General features: G+C 39.1%; 1 protein-coding gene and 1 long non-coding RNA gene across 2 annotated transcripts in view; one reads left to right on the plus strand and one right to left on the minus strand.

The window, feature by feature from the left end:
• Positions 1-21,033, plus strand: part of LOC106092358 (uncharacterized) — a 324,230-nt gene that overhangs the window by 91,776 nt on the left and 211,421 nt on the right. Inside the window, exon 5 of the long non-coding RNA XR_009398190.1 lies at positions 15,145-15,199. This is a non-coding gene — a long non-coding RNA (uncharacterized LOC106092358). The remainder of the gene's footprint in view (positions 1-15,144; positions 15,200-21,033) is intronic.
• Positions 1-21,033, minus strand: part of LOC106095972 (PDZ domain-containing protein 8) — a 38,179-nt gene that overhangs the window by 9,726 nt on the left and 7,420 nt on the right. The window contains exons 2-3 of the mRNA XM_013263458.2: positions 19,706-19,987; positions 4,049-4,241 (exon numbers count right to left, since the gene is read on the minus strand). Coding sequence (XP_013118912.1) covers positions 4,049-4,241; positions 19,706-19,987 — 475 coding nt within the window. The remainder of the gene's footprint in view (positions 1-4,048; positions 4,242-19,705; positions 19,988-21,033) is intronic.

A 21,033-nucleotide genomic window follows, 5' to 3' on the forward strand; every position in this document is an offset into this window, starting at 1 on the left:
TGTTACTTTTAGCTTGCTTTAGAAAAAAAGTGTAAAAAAGTATATTTTATTAAATTTCATTCTAAGTTTTATTAAAAATGCATTTACATTCTTTTAAAAAATCCGCAATTACTTTTGGGCAACCCAATAATTTAGTAAGGATCAATCAGTGAAAATTCTTTTTTTGGTAAAAAAATGCAAAAAAAAAATAAAAATTTTCACATGTTCTGCCTTCTAAACTGTACCTTTTAACTGAATGAAAATCGAACCTCAGATGCCTTCGTAAATTGCAAAATACAAAGCTGGTCTCGGTCAAAATTGCAAAAAAATCAAGTAAAAGCGTGATAAATTCGGGCCGAATCTTACATACCCTCCACCATGGATCACATTTTTCAAGTTCTTTGAATGACCTTTTCACATAAATCTATATGAGCTGTATCAAGTTCTTGAACGATATGGACCGTACTTGTCACGGCTGTTAGATGTCATAGAAAAATACCACCTCAAAATTTTAGACAAATCAAGTAAGAATTGCGTCCTCTAGAGGCTCAAGAAGTCAAATCGAGGGATCGATTTATATGGCGACTGTATCAGGTTATGAACTGAATTTGACCATACTGGGCACAGTTGTTGAAAGTCATACCAAAACGAAATATTCAAAATTTTATATCATTTAATCATATACCGAAAACCTATAATCATACATCAAAATGCCCCGGAAAAATGGGAAAATCGGGATTTATCCTTTGTTTTCTACTTACAACCTCCGATCCCTAGTAAACCTATCCCTAATATGAACACAGTAAAATGAACAAGACAATAACAATCCATGGAAAAATAAAAAATCGAAGCATTTACAAGAGATAAAATAAATGAATGAACAAAACAAACTGTCCCAATCACAGGTCCAGCCCAAGATCATCATTTGCTGTGTGGGGTTGTACACCAAGTCGTAGTGGCCATATCTGCCATACATGCGGTGGTTAAAGAGTATCCTTCCATATTGGTCAAACAATAGACCCTTCTTATTCAAGCCCATTAGGGATATCGGTGTTAGTGGTAGTATCTAACTCTTCGTCGTTCAGTCTACATCTCCTAACCAAATGATGACCCAGCCCAGGGTCATCATTTGCTGTGTGGGGTTGTATACTAATTCGTAGTGGCCATATCTGCCATACGTGCGGTGGTTAAAGAGTATCCTTCCATATTGGTCAAACAATAGACCCTTCTTATTCAAGCCCATTAGGGATATCGGTGTTAGTGGTAGGATCTTACTTTTCATCCTTCAGTCTACATCTCCTAACCATGCCATTATCAAGGTCCTGGCACTTCGTCAAATGGCTTATCTTAGCCGTTGTCAGTACGGAGCATCCCCGCCTCTTGGTAAACCATGCTGCACGAAAGTTGCCTGCGAACACCTGAAGCGTCGAGACGTCCCCTCAACCCCAGGCAGTAGATCAGCGACTTCTTCGGACCCGAATCTTGAATCACTTGATGGGAGCTCACAGTGTACCACGTCGGAAAGCCATAGGCCATCGTGGGTCTTTTCATCTGCTTATATATACCACTTTTCACCTTGCTAGGCCCTTGTCTTCTAGACATTAGACCCTTAAAGTGGCCCGAGCCGACCAGCCCTTCTTAAGTACATGGTTAACATATTTTATGAAGACATGTCCCCCTGAAAGATGATTCCTAGATACCTAATGTGCTGACATTGGTAGAGATTGGTTTCTACCAGGTAAATACCCAATAAATACCATTTTTTGGGTATTTATTTGGGTATTTCCAAACATTTTTTGATAATTTCGTATTCCTTGTATATAAACCTGACCTTCTGATCTCATAAAATCGGATTTTAGTTTTATAAAGCCGCTATATAGACCTATCTCCAAGCTTAAAGTCTTGAGGCAATAAATTGGTAATTTTTAATCCGATTTCGATGAAATTTGGAATATTGAGTCTCAGCCTCCATTGTCCAAAGTACTCCTTCAGTCTCAGGTACTCCATAAGCACTCTCTCGGCCGTTCTGGCCCTTGCAATTGTCGCTGCCACAATGGTGTCGTCTGCATATATTCTCACAACCTCGTCGTATTCCGGTTGTTGTATATCTGTCAGTTAGAGATTGTACAATACGGGTCCCCTCACTGTGTTCTGTGGTAACCCCGCCATAACACGTCTCTGGGATGATCTACAATCTCTAAGTTAGTCGCGTGTCAGCCTGGTTATATAGGGAACAAATCCATGCAATCTCTACATATTCTCCATTATCCCCTCCTGCCACACCGTGTCAAATGCTTTCTCAAAATCTAAGCTGACAGCAATGCTCGCCTTCTTCCCATGAAGTCCTGTAGATATCTTATCTGTTAGAGACATTAATGCCTGATTAGTGGACAATTCTCTCCAAAAGCCTAATTGCAAGGCGCCAGTAAATTTTTTCCTCAACATGGTCGTTTATCCTCTCTAGGATAAATATCTTGAAAAGTTTTACCAGGTTCGGTAAGGTCTATATCCTTGGGTGTGTGTCGGGCCTTTCCTGGCTTCAATATAGGTATAAGTCTCGAGGATTTCCATTTCTTCGGAAAATATCCCAAATTCATGCAATAATTCAAGAGATTGCAATCCTCTTGAATCATTCATGTCTCCAAGTACTTTCGTTAGATCTTCTTAACACGTAGCTAGGAATTTTATCATCGCGCAGACTCTTCTTGTTGTTAAGACCTCTCAACACCGCTCCAATCTCCCCCGCCTTAATAAGTCTCATCGCTAGAGGGGCAGCCCCTATTAGCATCTTGCCATTCGCAAGACATGACTTGCCAAATACCGTCATTGGACTGTATATATCCTCTCTAGGAATGCCTGAATCGTCCCCCAAACTAGAGGTACCTCGTATCTTGGAGAAAGCATCAGCTTATGCCTCGGAATTCCCATCATCCGCCATTATAACTTCCTCTCTTGGTCATCAATTTCCAAATTTCAATCTCTTTTCTGATCCGTGCGCCTGTGAATGCCGTCTCCGGGTCTTTTTCTGAGAAATAAGGTACATTATGTCCCTAGGCAATTCACGCATTCGACCACTCCTTGGCCTAAATAGATTTTCTATTGTCGAGGTTTTTTGCTTATGTGTATGTCCATAGTGACATGGGGCGGATTAATAACCACACCCTCTTTTCAACCTAACCTAAACAGTTTAAGTGAGTCTCTTTAGAAAATAAACTGCCAATAAAATATATGTTAATCTAACAAGGCACAGTTGGAACAAATTTAGACCACATTTGGATAAAGCTGCCGTATAGGCCAGCTTGTACTGTTCAATTGGATAAAATATTCTCAAAAAATCTAAAATTTTTCAGAAACGAATCCCTAAATCACAACATTTTCTCATAAGGTCCACCACAGAATACTTGAATTCCATTACTATTATGCGCTGTTATACTTGAGGATAGAACAAACATTATTTCCCGCTACAACGCTGTAAGTAAATAGCGTAACTGAAATGAATCTCTCTCTGTTGCTCTCTTCGTAATAAATTTAAGGCAAAGTCAATATTGTTTCACATTTCCGCATAATTAGTTTTTGGTTGCTTTTTTGAATGTATGCCTCTTTTAACTGCCTTCATAAAAATGACAAAACAAAACATATGTTTACTTTGATGTCTGTTCCAGTGGTAAAACCGCAAGGACCATTGACGTGAAAAGAGCAAAACATTTCTGCGCTAACCGCCCATTGGTGACACACTGGCACCAGCCTTCAAACTTTGTGCAAAAAAGAATATCATCACATGGAACTATAGTGGCTTTTCCAGCAAAGGTCATGTATGTATGCCCCTCCCCCCCCAAAAAAAAGGAAAACAGAGAAAACATAACACAGATTTGCACAAGGGACTTGTTTAGTAGTGTGTGTTAAACTGGATAATATATTCTCCTCACAAGTCATCAATCATTATAATCCGTAAAGCTTATGTGCCCCAATGAAGTGATTTTTATTATTTATAACCCTCACTCACATCACCTCTGGGCGAAAAATCCAAAAAAGATTTGCCACAACTTTTGCGGTTTTTCCATTTACTTACCCTTCAGAGTCAATGAACCTTTTTTGCCAAGCACCATATCGGCATCAATGGATGTCCGGAAATTGCCCATATAATGAATTTCCATTAATAAATCCAAATTCTCAATTCGTTCGCCGCTCTCATCCAATTCAATATTGTGCACTCTTAAGGTTTTTATCTCCGGAAATTGATCACCCAGCTCAAGTTGTTTTATCTGCAAGAAGAGGAACAAAAAACAGAAACAACAGCAAAATGAGCAATAATAACATCCTTGCAACCATAATAATCATCAACAACTCATGTTCGTCGCCAACATCATTGGCATCACCCTGCCCCCACCAAACTTTTATGAAGAATGGCAGTGATGGCAGGCAACCACATGCTTGCAAACTAATGGGAAAATCACAGAACCAATTTCTGTCACAATTTAACACCTTCACACTTAAATGGCAGACGTATGTACGTGTAATGGTTGACGTCAAAGGCAACTACAAAGCACAAATGCGAGAATTTTACCACGCGTTACAACCAAAGGCAACGGCTTTCTCCATTAATTGTTTGTGCACTTAAAGCTTAAAGGATAATGTGACGAATAAGGACACAAGCCAGCATCAGAAATAGTTAGAAGGAAGGCACAGAGAGTAAGGATGCAGGGAAGCAACAGTAGGTTGTCCGTTTTTTAAAAATAGCCCTAACAATTCTTTTTGTGAATTCCACCAGCAACTGTTAAATAATGTTTGGTGACAAATTCACCACTTTCCCAAAATTATGTTTTTTGCTCCTTTTGTCCATAGGTTAAGTTCGAAAAGATGAATTTTTTTGAACGATTTTGCTAAAATTAGGCACAATGAATTGCGTTAGGCCCTTCGACATTAGTACCGAGTATGGTTAAGATTGGTTTTTTCTTACATAACTGCCATATGTGCCCATCTCTCAATGTAAAGTTTTGATCCCATATCAGGCGCATTTGTGGTCCGATTTGGCTGAAATTTGGGACAGTAAGTAATATTAGGCCTCTCGACATCCATGTTTAATTTGGCCCAGATAGGTCCAGATTTGGATATAGCTGTCGTGTAGTCCGATCTCTCGATTTAAGGCCTTAAGCCCATAATAAGCATATTTATTATCCGATTTCGCAGAAAATTTGTAAAGCGAGTTGTGTTAGGCTCCTCAACATCCCCGTTTAATACGGCCCAGATTTGGATAAAGCTGTCATATAGACCGATCTGTCGATTTACGATTTTAGACCCATAAAATGATAATATATTAACCGATTTTGTTGAAATCAGGCAAAATGAGTTGTTTTAGGATCCTCGACATTCATCAAGGTCGGGCCATATTGGGATATAGCCGCCATATGTACCAATTTCCGATTTTAATTCTTGGGACAATAAAATCACGTTTATTGCTCGAATTGGCTAAAATTTGACACAGTTGGCTGTGTTAAGCTCCTCGACATTCGTGCACTATATCGGTCTTTATTTGGATACAGCTGTCATATGCATATATCAATATACCGATTTAAGTTCTTAGGCCCATAAAAAGTAAATTTTTATACCCACCACCATAGGATGGGGGTATTCCGTTTGTAACAGCTGAAATTATTCGTGTAAGACCCCATAAATTATATATATTCTTAATCGTCTCGACGTTCTGAATCGATCTAGCCATGTCCGTCCGTCCATCTGTAGAAATCATGATAGCGGCCGAACGTGTAAAGCTATCCGCAATTTTTTTCCGAAATTTTGCATGTAGTGTTCTGTTAAGACTTTCAACAACCGTGCCAAGTACATACGGTCCGAATCGGTCTATAACCTGATATAGCTCCCATATAAACCGATCTCCCGATTTGACTTCTTGAACCCTTCAAGCCGCAATTTTTGTCCGATTTAGCTAAAATTTTGCACATCATTTTATGTCATGACTTCCAAAAACTGGACTACGTTAAGTCCAAATCGGTCTTTAAACTGATATAGCTCCCATATAAACCGATCTGCTGTTGACTTCTTACAAGCTGCAGGTAGGTCGTTGGAGATTGCAAATGGGCCATATCGGTTTAGATTTAGTCATTGTTCCCGTATAAACCGATCTCCATATTTGACTTCTTAACACCTGGAAGCCGCAATTTTGGTCCAAATTGGCTAAAATTTTTCAAATAGTGTTTTGTTTTGACTTGCAACAACTGTGGTCGTACTTGGTCCAAATCGGTCTATAACCTGATATACCTATTAACAGGGACATTGCGGATATTATTTGCCTTTGCCGATGGAGCTCCATCGGGTCGATCGGGTACATAGAACCAGCTGCCACGGGATTGAGAATTGTGGTCGCTATTGTGTACAGGAACTGACCCATCGGCAGTGACATTTGGTTATTAAGTAAGAGTTGAATTTTGTACTGATTGCGTACACACTAGTTATAGGCCGATCTTAAGTGTAGGTGCCTTTGCAAACATCTTAGTTTTATAGTGAAAGTTTCGGCAGTATTTTGATGAAATTTTTCCATTTGCGCTCATTTCAAACTTGTTTTATGATTTTGACAGGCTATTGTTTGTGTCGAAATTTAAAAAAAAAAATAAAATTTTACGCAAACAAACTGAAAACATTTAGCAATTTAAGGGTGTATTTTTAGATATTATCTTATTGGCAACACTGGTTTAGACAGTTTCATGTTTTGTTTCACAAAAATCTTCAGTTTGGTCTATAGTTTAATCATGAATCGTCTTACAAACGAACAAAGCTTGCTAATTATTGAATTTTATTATCAAAATGCGAACGAAAGTTAATCGTGTTCAAATTGTGTTTAGCGACGGAGCTCATTTTTTGCTCAATGGTCGAAGTGTCGATTTTGGAGTGAAGATCAACCAGAAGCATCGCAAGAGCTACAACACAGAAATAGTCACAGTTTGGTGCTGTTCATGGGCTGGTGGCATCATTGGACCGTACTTCTTCAAAGATTATGCGAATCGTAACGTAACTGAATGGAGAGCGCTATCGTGATGATATCCAACTTTTTACCCTAAAAGGCAAAAGCTTGACTTGCATGACTATGGACAATGGACTTATTTAGAGACGAGTTTGGTAAACACCTTATTTCACGTTCGGGACCGGTCAACTGGCCGCCTAGATCGTGCGATTTAACGCCTTTAAACTATTTTATGTAGGGCTATGTTAGTGCTCATGTCTACACAGACAAATCCGTTTCAATTGATGCTTTGGAAGACAACATTGAAACATTTATTCGTGAGATATCGGCCGAAATGTTGTATAGAGTATGCCAAAATTGGACTAACCGGATGGATCATATGAGGCGCAGTCACGGTCAACATTTGCATGAAATGAAACCGTACTATCGGAGGCCACCGTAGCGCAGAGGTCAGCGTGTCCGCCTATGACGCTGAATGCCTGGGTTCAAATCCTGGCGAGACCATTACAAAATTTTCAGCGGTGGTTATCTCCTTCTAATGCTGGCGACATTTGTGAGGCACTATGGCGTGTAAATATCTCCTCAAAAGAGGTGTCGCACTGCGGCACGCCGTGCGGACTTGGCTTTAAAATAGAGGTCCCTTATCATTTAGCTTAGACTTGAATAGGACTGCAGAAGTTTGTCCTTGTTCCTTAATGGAATGTTCCTGGGCCAAATTTGCGTATCGATTCAAATAAATATTTCAAGAATTTTTCTGATTTTTATGTGTTCTTTTATGAAAAAATCTCCTTTAGCTTTTTAAAAATCACCCTTTATATTCTTGATAGTGCTATCCACTTGAAATTTGGACAGATAAATTTTTTTGATGTAGGTTACTAATAGGCCATATTGGTTCAGTTTTGGATATTGCTCCATTATAAACCGATCTCCCGATTTGACATATTTAGCCCCAATGGTTATTCGATTGGGCTGTAATTTTGCATGCAGTGTTTTTTTACGACCTCCAATAACCGTGCCAAGTACAGATGAAATCGGTATCGGTGATAAAGCTCCAATATAACCCGATCTCCCGATTTGACGTTTAGAGACCCTGGAAGTCGCAATTTTTGTCCAATTTGGCTAAAATTTAGCATGAAGCGTTCTGTTACGACGTCCAACAATATGTCTCCCATATAACCTGATCTCCGCGTTTAACATCTTGAGCCCCTGCAGTCCACAATTTTTGTCCGATTTGGCTAAACTTTGCATGTAGTGTTCTGTTACGACTTCTAATAACTGTGCCAAGTACGGTTGAGATCGGTCTATAACCTGATATAGCTCCCATATAAACCGATCTCTCGACTATCCGTGTTCGATTCCACATCGAAATATACATTTCAGACACTATAAAGATCGTATTCTTGATCGTAAAAAAATCGTTGTATAAATCTAAGACGATCTAGCCATGTCCGTCCGTCCGTCTGTTGAGGTCACGCTACAGTCTTTCACAAGTAAAAGAGTGCTAAGTTCGGCCGGGAACCCACTACCATGGATTCTGATAAAAATTTATACAAAATAAATCTAGTTGAAGGGCATTATTTTATTCTACATAACAAACTTCTGTCAAACCAGCAAAAATTTAAGCTTCTTGGAACTGAACTTCGACCGTACTTGACACAGTTCTCTACATGCTCAATTTGAGCCAAATCGGACAAAAATTGCGGCTTGTAAGGGCTCAAGAAGTCAAATCGGGAGATCGGTATATATAGGAGCTAAATCAAGTTATAGACTGATTTGGACCGTATTTGGAGCAGTTATTGGAAGTCGTAACAGAACAGCGCATGCAAAATTTCAGTCAAATCGGACAAAAATTGCGGCTTGTAAGGGCTCAAGAAGTCAAATCGGGAGATCGGTTTATATGGGAGCTATATCAGGTTCTTGACCGATTTGGACCGCACTTGGCACAATTGTTGGAAGTGATAACAGAAACTACATGCAAAATTTGAGTCAAATCGGATAAAAATTGCGGCTTCCAGAGGCTTAAGAAGTCAAGTCGTGAGATCGGTTTATATCTAAATCTGAACCGATATTGCTCATTTTCAATCCCCAATGACCTACATCGATAATTAGTATCTGTGCAAAATTTCAAGCGGCTAGCTTTATGCGTTCGACCTCTATCGTAGTTTCGATAGACGGACGGACGGACATGGCTAGATCGACTTAGAACGTCGAGACGATAAAGAATGTATATATACTTTATGGGGTCTTAGACGAATATTTCGAGGTGTTACAAACGGAATATAAACGGTATAAAAATAGAGATATAAAGCTGAAAAGTGCTCTGACCGATCTGCCGATTTAAGACCTTAGGCCCATTAAAGCCACATTTATTATCCGATTTCACTGCAATTCGGGACATAGAGTTGTGTTAGACCTCCCGATTTAAGTCCATAGGGACATAAAAAGTGAATTTTTTAACTGACGAATGTGGTACAATGAGTTGTGTTAGACACTTACGTAGCCTTCTTGAATGTGGTGGAGATCGGACTATATTTAGATATACCTTTTATGGGTTCGTAAATGATGCATTTTTACAGTATTATGATTATTAGGATATATATCCTAGGTTGATGGTATCCAAAGTTCGACCCGGCCGAACTAAATACCTTTTTACTTGCCTTTTGAATGTTTCAACAAATTCTTGATTTAAGGTTGCAAATCAACAAAAAGTTTTTATCATAGCTTTCATTATTAAACCAAGCATTTACTTGGTAAACCATTCTAGTTTCGCTGTTATGTCCAAATTTGCACTTTCAACTATTTGTTTTAACAAAATTTACATTTCTACGCTTATTTTGTGCAAAATTTATCAACAAAGTAAAATTAACCTCAAATGTGTATTTCTTTTCTTGGAAGGCTGTGTTGTGTAAAATATGCACAAAACTGTTTATCTTCAGCACACGCCTGCAATCTATGATAATCAACTCCCAAGAGGAGAATAAAAAGTGAAGCATTCTTTGCAGTACAACCCAGTCTTTGGAAATACATACAATCAAACGGCGTGGTGCGAATGCCACAAACGGGCGCCTTTTTTGTTTTCTTTAAAGAGGAGCAGCACAACAAGTAAACTATAAACACACTTGTCGTTGGATGTAATCTCCCACTGCCATCCTGGCACGACATACTTGTGGTCCTTGCGTTGCAGAGTCTCTCGAAAAGTGGACGGAAGGAAGGAAGGAAGAAACATAGAGAAAAGGATGAGTTGTGCGCATAACGAAAACAATTTCAATGGCCTGGGAGTAAGATGGGATGAGAACGGAAAGGGAAGACCTACAACAATGGTCTCTGTATCTCTGAAGGCTTTCAAAAGAGCAGTAGTGAACAGACAATATGGAAGTATGTAAGAACCATTCACCATGTAGAAGCTGGAGCTGGAGGTTCACTTGTGTGTTGTGTGGTGGTTGATCTGCCTGCCTACCATTCCTCCTGTAAGTCAGTGGACCAGCACATCACAACATTGCTAATGACGGCAATGGCATTGTTTCTATTAACCCACATCATCCAGTGTTGAAAGACGAGTTGCAAAATTAGTTGAATTTCTATAGGCTTTCAGATGAACAAACAGAAAATGGCGTTAGTTGGCTATTTTAGATACACAAAGGCAGGCTTGAGTGTAGGAGGTAATTTTTGGTCCACCTCCCCCTCCAGTAAATGGAAAATCAAGCCATAAATCATATTTGGCCAACTTTAATGTTCTATTTTAAACCTATATAAAATAAGCCATGAACAATGTTTGTACTGGCATGGGTTTGTTATGCTTTCCATTGGGATTCCATAAGATACTCTCAGTAGGTAGCTGTCGCTTAGTCATTCCTCATTCCTTTGTGGTCATTGTAAATTGATACCTCTGCATTAAAGCTCTTGCAGACATTCTTTCACCCCAGCAAGCTGGCCCCATTGACTGACAATGCGCTAACCAGTGCCAAAAGGTATACCACGTTTTATGAACTATTTATTTTTGTTTTTTCTTTGCGTGACCTAAAATTCTGTCGTCACCAGTTTGTGTAAGTTAGCAATTTGAGTTTTCTTAAATTGAACAGCAAGGTTTAATACCAATTTGGGTATAGTTAAATATTATTTATCATCGTAGTTTAAGTTTTTTTATATCAATCTTTGTTATTGAATATATTATTTACCTAACATCTATGCTGGGATATAAAACTTCTGTCTTTCATTGGTTATTGTGATTTTAATCTGATGTCATATAATTTAATTACAAAATCAACCGGAAAGTTTACAGTCCATTTTAATAAATTTATTTTCTTTTAATGAAAGTTTGTTTAATTCGAAATGATCAGTTGGCATCCTTTTTGCCTAAAAGTATATCATGAAATATTTCGGTTTTTTGTTTGATGACCTAAAATTTTATCATCAGAAGTTTTCTAAAATAACGCTGGCTTAATATTCAATAAAGCAATTTGAGTTCCCAGGTTGGTATTTGTTGATAAAAAAATTTAAAACAAAAGGTTTGACCCTTACTACTTGAGCTGACTTCTATGTGGACATCTGCCTTGTTTAATGTGACCTCAATAAATCTAGATTGAACAACAACCTGGGATGCCAGATGAAGAAAAAAGGAAGTTCTTTTCAATTCATAAAAAAGGCTAATTTGTCAAAATTTGAAAAGATAAAAATCAATGAAGCATTATTTTTATACCCTCCACCATAGGATGGGGGTATACTAACTAAGCGATTCCGTTTGAACACTTCGAAATATTGGTGTAAGCCCCAATAAAGAATATATATTCCATGACATTTTAAGTTGATCTAGCAATGTCCGTCCATCTGTCTGTCTGTCTGTGGAACGCAAGCTAACTTTCGAAGGTGTAAAGCTAGGATCTTGAAACACATACTTCCTATCAGTGTAGGTCTATTGGGAATGTAAAAGGGCCATATCGTCCATATTCAGATATAGCTGCCATCTAAACCGATCTAGGATCTTGACTTCTTGAGCCTCTAGACGGCGCAATTCTTATCCGATTTGGCTGAAATTTTGTATAAAGTGTTTTGTTATGACTTACAACGATTGTGATAAATGTGGTTTCAATCGGTTTATAACATGATATAGCTGCCATATAAACCGATCTTGGATCTTGATCTTGAGTCTCTAAAAGGCGTAATTCTAACCCGATTTGTCTGAAATTTTGCATGGAGTCCTCCATTTTGACTTTCAACAACATTGCCAAGTATGGTTCAAATCGGTTCATATAATGATAATGATACCATATAAAATTATCTCCCAATTATACTTTTTGAGTCCATAGAGGGCGCATTTCTTATCCGATTTGGCGGAAAATTTGTTCAACGAGTTCTCCTACGACCTTCAACTTGGGTGTTGAATATAGTCTGAATCGGTCTAGAATCTTATATAGCTCCCATGTAAAATGATCTCCCGAAATTACTTCATGAGCTCCTATAGGGCGGAGTTCGTACCCGATTTGGCTGAAATTGTGCACAATGACTATGATGACAATGACAATGACTTTTGCACTATGACAATGGTCTCCCAAGTATGATTCGACTAGGTCCATAACCTGATATGGCTCCAATAGCATAACAATTGTTATCCATTATCCTTTGTTTGCCTATGAAGAGACACTGAGCAAAGAACTGGACAAATGCGATCTATAGGGGAGAGTATATAAGATTCGGGCCGGCCGAACTTAGCACGCTTTTACTTGTTTTTCTTGGAAATTTCGCCTTCAACTTTACTTACAGAACATTTGTCCCATAACCTGAATGTGGAATAGCGTTCCAAGCGCCTCGATTTTCTGCTTTCCTTCTATAATCTCTGACACCATGTCTCGAGGTGTCTCCCACCACTTGATCTTTCCATCGGGCTTTTTTTGGTCGTCCAAGTTTGCGTGTACCATCGTGACCGCCTTCAAACGACTTCTTCGCTGGAGCTTCTTCTTTCATTCGGACAACGTGATCTAGCCAACGCAACCATTATATTTTAATACGTGTAACTATGTTACCGTCGTCATACAGCTCATACAGTTCGTGGTTTATATGACGCCAATACTCTCCGTCATTTCAAACTGGTCCATACATTTTACGAAGAATTGTTCTCCAGAACACTCCAAGCACTGCCTCGTCTGCTTTCACAAGTACCCATGCCTCGGAAACATATAACAACATGGGTAGTATCAGTGTCTTTTATAGTGTGATCTTCGTTAGCGGAGAGGTGGCCATTCATTTCTTTTTATCTACACTTACTGCCAGACACATTCGCACTGAGTCTCTTCCCTTCCGGTGACCGACCCATGATATCGATGTCATCGGCAAAGGCGAGAAGCATATGTTGTCCTGTGAGTAGTGTGCCATATCTATTCACATCTGCATCTCGTATAATCTCCTTCAGCAGGATATTTAAGAGATCAGAAACTGTCTCCTTGTCAGCATGTGTCATCCTGCAGAGTTTTATGTATTTTGCAGGGATACCAAACTTAGACATGGCTTGAAGTACCTTTGAACGTATAGGGCTATCGAAAGAAACTTTGTGGTCAACAAAGATATGGTAGATGCTGATTTGTCCTTCTTGGGTCTTTTCCAGGATTTGGCGTGGAGTGAATTTCTGGTCCATGGTGTTTTGCCAGGTCTAAAGCCGCAGATAGGGCCCAATAATCTCATTGACTTATGGGTTTAATCGCTCGTAAGCATGTTGTATGTGATGGGGAGGAGACCTATTCCTCTGTAGTTGGCACATTCCGTTTTGTCTACTTTCTTGTGTACGGGACATAGTATGCTGAGGTTTCAATCATCGGGTATGCGTTCTTCTAACCAGATTGAGCAGACAAGCATACCCATAGGCCCTATCAGCGAGTTGTCTTAAATAGTTAAGTGAGTAACCCGTCTGCTCCAGCTGTCTTGTTGTTCTTCAGTCGTGTCACAGCTATTTGGACCTCATTCTGACTATGATATAAATATTCTATACCATCATCATTAATTGGTTCTGCGGTATTCTCTTCGCTGCCAACGTCTGACACTAGCAGTTGGGTAAAATGTTCTTTCCATATCCTCAGCATACTATCTGCATTAGTTAGCAGATTTCCTTATATGTCTCTGCTGGAGGAAGTGCCTGTAGCAAAGCCATCGGTTTGATGTATGAATCTTTGGTAGAATTTCCAGACTTCGCTCACACTCACGACTTTCCATTTCCTTGTTCTTTCTACGGAATAGACGTTTCTCACAACTCGTTATATCAATATTCAGCAAAATCGGACAATGAATACGCTTGTTATGGGCAAAAGACCTTAAATTGGGAGATCGGTCTATATGGCAGTAATATCGAAATATAAACCGATCTTAACTATACTCGGTACGAATGTCGAACAGAACTCATTGTTCTGCGGTATCCTCTTCGCCGCCAACATCGGATACTAGCAGTTGGGTAAAATATGGGAGCTATATCAAGATATAGTCCGATATAGCCCATCTTCGAACTTGACCTGCCTATGGACAAAATAAGAATCTGTGCAAAGTTTCAGCTCGATACCTCTATATTTAGAGGCTGTAGCGTGATTTCAACAGACAGACGGACGTATAGTGTCGTTAATGGATATTTCCATGTGTTCCAAATCTATTCATCGTAGGTGGGTATAAAAATGCCACCGCTTGCAGTTCATTGACAGCGACCTGTATGTTCTTTGTACACAAATTAACATGGGCATACATACAGACGTTCAAAGCTGAATTGAATCAGAAAGCGAATCAGAATTGATCCGTATGCTTATCAATCGGTCTATTTCTTTCCGTCTGGATGTTACAAACAAATTATTGGTATAAGCTATTATACCCTGTACCACAGTAGTTATGTAGGGAATATAAAAATACATTCCCATATTTTATAATGAGACATTACCAGATATTTATCAGACTGGCAACCCTGGCTTTAATTGAAAATACTCCACCCACATCCATTATACCACAAGTACGATAAAGCCACACACATTAGAAGTGGAGTTGTCCCTTGAGTGTTGCCTTTAAAAAAATAATTTTAAAATAAAAATGAAATTTAAATTCATGGCAATTTCAGTTCTTTTGTGTTCAATATACTCTGACATTATACACTATACCCATATATGTAAACTATTTTCTTATCCTTTGCATTATTTATTATAACTAACAACCGAGTTTTTCTATCTTTCCAGGGATTTGCAGAACATGATTGTAATGAGAATAAATACAGCTACACATGTTATCGATGTAAGTAATTACCACTTTATTAGTCATGTTGATTTTACAACTGTATATTTATTGCTTTCCCAATACATTTTTGAGTCACATTATGTAAACGTTATTGGAATACATAAGGGAATGAGAATGTAATGTGGTTCTATTTAGATCTATGTTGTCAATAAGTACATACAACCGAGTATGTAATAAGAGTGACATGGGTTCAAATAGTGACTTGTTTTTCTTATTATCAGTATTTGAAATTTCATTCGAGTCAACTGGACTTTGAATATACAATATACATACGAATCATAGTTTTCTCTTTAAGATTTTTCACTAAAGTACTGTATTGCATGAAAGAGTTCCGAAACTTTCAAGAATCACTCTCCGCTCTCTAACACTTTTCATTTGTGTCTCATATTGTTAAACAGGTAATTTTGGAAGTGGAGTAACTCCAAACAATAGACGATAAGGAACAAATGAACCATACGCAGCAAAAATGTAAATTCTTAGGCGAATGGCCCACTCTGAGACGAGGGACCTTCAAGGACCCTGAAATATTGTTATAAGGTTAGGTTTAAGGAGCAAAATGATCTTCAAGGACAATGAAATGTTGCTATTAGGTTAGGTTTAAGGAATAACAGAAGAACACGTTTCTAGTTTCTACCGCTACACCAGCCAGATTACACAGCCTAGGTTAGGTTAGGTTATATGTAAATGGCAGTCTGTTATCAGACTCACTTAGACGTTTTCGTCCATTGTGATAGCACAGGAACAGAAGACGGTAGACGTCTTCTAGTTGAACCATCCAGATCGCTTTAAAAAGCCCAACAACTTGCGAATGTTCACATCCGCTAAATCAGACAGGTTCTCAAAGAAATGATAACCTAAAGTGGAACTCCTTCTGATTGCCAGTGCGGCACACACACACACAGAAGATGTTCTATAGTCTCTTCTTCTTCGATGTTCTCACAGCATCTGGAAAAGTCGTTACTGTTAACCTTCGGTCTGTCAGAAAGTGACCGATTAGAAAGTGACCTGTCATGACGGACACAATGACAAGCAAAGCGGTATACCTCTTCAAGTCTAGATTAGGCCACATAGTTTTGGAATGCTCGCAGCCCCCTCTTTGTGATCATCTATCATTCGTTGTCCTTCGGACCTAGTCCTGAAAACTTAGCTTACATATCGCTAGAGGCATACCCACAGATTCCTGTTTCCCTGGAATGTGTAAGGTAGTTCCTAGTCTCGCAAGATCGTCCGCTTTACAATTCTTTGGGGTATCTCTGTGTGGCGGCACGCAGAACAGATGAATTTTGAACTAAAGCCGATAGCCTTCATACCAAAGATTTCAATAAATAATAAAATTTTTGACTCTTACTCAAAGCTCTCCCAGCTTCTGCAGAAATCGTTATTTGCAACCTTTAGTCTATCAGCATGTTTCTTACCAAACAGTTGCTTGTCGTGATGTGTATAATGAATGAGCCTACTGTTCTAGCAAACGACAACAAGGTGGGAGATGAATCGAGGATCAGGTGTTAATGGGTTAAGGGTCCAATGTTTAGAGATGCTCCCGGTCTTATATAACTTTGAATACCACACATACTGGAATTTTAAACTCCGATACGTGTGGCGTTCATCATTATCATGTAAAGCTCAGCTGAGAACTACGGGGTGTGTCCATAGGTTAATAGTAAAATGCTTCGCAGAAATGCGGAGTAAATGCATTGCAGTCGCGGGCAATCAGCGGTTTCCATCGGAGGGCTCAGTGGGATTTCTGGCGACACCAGCTCATATTTATTTTAATACTGCAATAATGTTGTAATGCTCTGGATGACAAAACTAGTTGTTGGGTCTTTAAATAACCAACTACCACCAACACTATCATCACCGTCTGTTTCCTGGTTAGAGGCGGTTGGAGGTGTGCGCCAGACTTTGTAACCAAGCAAGTGGCTCGCCATATCAAAAGATGCATACGATCCCTCAGTGCCCCCATGCTTTCATGGCTGAGGCGATTGCACTCGGGAAAAACCCCATTACTCTGAAAAAAACATAGAAAAAACTAGGAACCACACAAGGATGATTTACGTGGGAGGTATATCAGGTTATAGACTGATTTGGACCGTACTTGGCGCCGTTGTTGAAAGTCATAACAGAACACTACATGCAAAATGTCAGCTAAATCGGACAAAAATTGCGGATTGAAAGCGCTCAAGAAGTCAAATCGGGAGATCGGTTTATATAGGAGCTATATCAGGTTATAGACCGATTTGGACCGAACTTATCACATTTGTTGAGACTCATAACAGAACACAAATTTCAGCCAAATCGGACAAAAATTGCGGCTTCCAGGGGCTTAAGGAGTCGAATCGGGAGATCGGTTTATATGGGAGTTATATCTAAATCTGAACAGATATCGTTCATTTGCAATCCCCAATGACCTACATCAATATTAAGTTTCTTTACAAAATTTCAAGCGTTCGACCTCTATCGTGATTTTGACAGGCGGACGGACGGACAGACGGGCATGGCAAGATCGAAGCAGAATATCGAGAAGATCCAGAATATATATACTCTATGTGGTCGCAGAACGGAGGTGTTACAAACGGAATGACTACGTTAGTTAACCCCCATCCTATGTTGGTTGGTATAACAAACGGTCCCCCTTACATGGAATGTCCGGACCCTGTATAGAGAAGGTGCAGCATACGCGCTGGCGGGTGAACTAGAAAAGTTTAAGGCTGATGCAACCGCTTTAAAAGAAGTGCGATGGATTGGGAAAGGAGTCACAACGATATCAAAAGGTGAGACCATATGTTAAAGCTGTCATGATTAGAGGCTTTAATTTGGCTGAGGATTTGTGTTTAGTCAGAGACTTACCTCCTTGTCTCCAGATTTATTTCAACATCAACCTTACTTATGACCAAGCGCGTACGGAGGACAAGGAAGAACATACCAAATATATTATTTAAGAGCGTCTAGAGAGAGAATACAGTTGTATTCTCTCTCTAGACGCCCGCCCATGACATTTAAATCCTTCTGTTAGATTTCAATGCGAAAATAGGGAAAGAGAATATCTTTGGTCCAATGGTCGGAAAATTTGGCCTCCAGTAATGTATTGAGGCCAATTGACTTCGCAGCGGCTTAGTACATGCAGCAGCACCTGATTCCAATATCAAACGATTCACACGACCATATGGCTGTCACCCGATCAAAACACGAGAAACCAAATAGATAATGTTGTGATAAATGGATGGCATTCAAACAGCGTGTTGGGCTTACAATCGATCCGAGGGACAAATATCGATTTGGATCTTTACATTGTTGCACTGAAACAGGTTCGCATCAGTTTTAGTGTGACTGGAAACGTACTGTGTAGACCAGAAGCTTGACGTTGGAAAACTGCAAACACCACAGGTGACAACATGCCGTTGGCATACTCCACTCGGCAGACCCTATTGCTTGTAGAAAGTTTTTGAAGGTGACCATAATAGAATGCGTAAAAGCCGAGGAGCAAAACTCCGATGGAAAGGCCAAGTTGTTGTTGTAGCAGTGTGTTTCACACTGAGGCGGCAGCTCTTGCCCATGATGGATTTCATGGGGTCAATCCGGTACGTACAACCGGCTACCATGGGATTGTAGGCTAAGTGATGAAAGACAGCTCGAAACTGGGCGTCAGAGATTGTAGAAGGAGCGCAGAATATCGAGAGGTCCGGAAATCAATTGTACGTTTGGGAAGTTGAAGAAATGTTCCGTAAACTAAGTCTAGAGACGCTACCATTTTATAATCCTCGGTGGCTAAAAACCCCACAATGTAGCCGACTAGGTCATGAAGGGTTGCTTCAGTGGATTTTCTGAGAATTCTGATATACGTATTCATCAATCTTTCTAGAGGCTTTAGCATAATGGATGACAGACTACTGGGACGAACATCTTTTGCTTTTGTGTGGTTAATTTTTCCTACATTGGAATGAATATTACTTTTGCGTGGGACTTACACATCAATGTTTTCATATAAAAATATAGCAAACCTTATTGTTTGCTCTGTATTATTAAGAAGTCAAATAGACATTTAAGATTATGTGGGCTGAACATCATGTAGCCCATCATCGCATTTAACCTAATTGTGGAGAAGAAACTTATGTGTATCAGGCGTTTAAACAACAGTACATCGGACAAATACCATAAGAAAAATACAGGTGGAAATATCTTTTCGCTTCTAATAATACCTTTGATTATCTTCTAGGCACGTGTAAATGTTTTCGACATTTAATTATACTTTAATGCCTTTAAATGTCCATCAGCATCAATGACATGATGAAACCCAATCTTAATTTAAGTATTTTGGGTAATATACAACCTTTTTACGAACATTAAAAATGTCAAACAACCAAGCATTTTGCACTTAGCTTAACCTTTTCAATCTAGTAATTTTTCCAAAGTCACATTAGTACAATTATCCCAATATATATATAAACAAGACTAGCACAACATACTGCAGTAAGTAATGGTATTGAAAAAAGGGTGGGGACATACCGTTAATTTGTCGAACAACTTCCCCGTTGTTGTTTTGGCTATTAACTCATCCAACTCTAGCGAAAGTTTACGATAAAACCACTTTCGCACGCGATTTGAATTTTTCAACTCGTGAAATAGGAACTGCATGACGAAATTCAATGACATCAATGACGATGCATCCGCATCCTTTGCACTACTGCCGCTAGCAGAGCCTGAGGTGGCGGCATTCAATGTAGCTGCCGCCTGAGAAAGACCTCCCGTAGGCGATTGATTGATAGAACGTGCGGTCTGATGTAAAGCCTGAAAGAAAAGATGGCGGAAAATTAAAAATAAATATGATGTGAAAAGAAATGCACATAGTATACAGGGTGGTATGGGTATTTATTAAACATTTGAAATGTGAACGAATAAGAAATTGTGTTTAAAAATTACTCGATTTCTATGAATGTTATACTCATATAAATAATCATAAAATTAAAAATCATAAAATTCATATTCTTCATCGGGATGAATAGGCCAATTGAACAAACTTTAGTTGTTTCTCAAAAACACGAACGTGATTTAATAATAAAGGTCAAGTCACTGTGATGAAGTTTTCCACCTCCAAAGCCATCAAACTGAAGTCTGACACGATCATGCCAATGTGCCCAATGAAAAGTCTTTGTGGGTAAAGTACGCATCTGATATCCAATTTGGCGCAAGCTGAGCACTGCACCACCCCCAAAATCGCCAATATCGATACATTCTTACACTATCGGTAAAATTAAATTTTTTGTTGAAATATACCTTTTTTTGATAAAAAATTATTGGACTAACCTAATTTTTTGTTAATCCAAATGATTTAAACTGTCTTAGTGTGGGAAATTACAAGTTTGGTAATAATACTTGGTCAGAAGTATAATACTTATTTCGATTCAAGCCTTAAAAACTCGACTCCGCAGGCTTACTTCAATCCAGCCATGTTTGCCCAATATGACAACAAGGGGCTCAAATAATAGGTATTTGATAGTAGGGCTGAAGTAAAAGGAATTTGAGAGTAGAGCACGATGCTGATATCTTTTCAGGGCTAAGTGCGCGGATGGCCGCTCCACCCTACATACCCTCAAACTGGACATATTTGAGGTCTATGGCAAAAAGGGGCTCAAATCTGATATCTGTTTTATGGCCATGTGTTTTAGGGACGTCTTACCTCATAAATTCTCCCTAAACCAGTCATACCTACCGGCTATAGCCTTATGTGGCTCAAATGTGATTTTTGGGAGTAGAGTATGAATCTGATATCCACTTTCGGGGCAGAGGGTTTGGCTACTTCATTCCACCACCAAAGCCAAGACAATGAAGTAGAT

This window comes from Stomoxys calcitrans, chromosome 4 (genome assembly GCF_963082655.1).
Source record: "Stomoxys calcitrans chromosome 4, idStoCalc2.1, whole genome shotgun sequence".
NCBI classification, from domain to species: Eukaryota; Metazoa; Arthropoda; class Insecta; order Diptera; family Muscidae; genus Stomoxys; species Stomoxys calcitrans.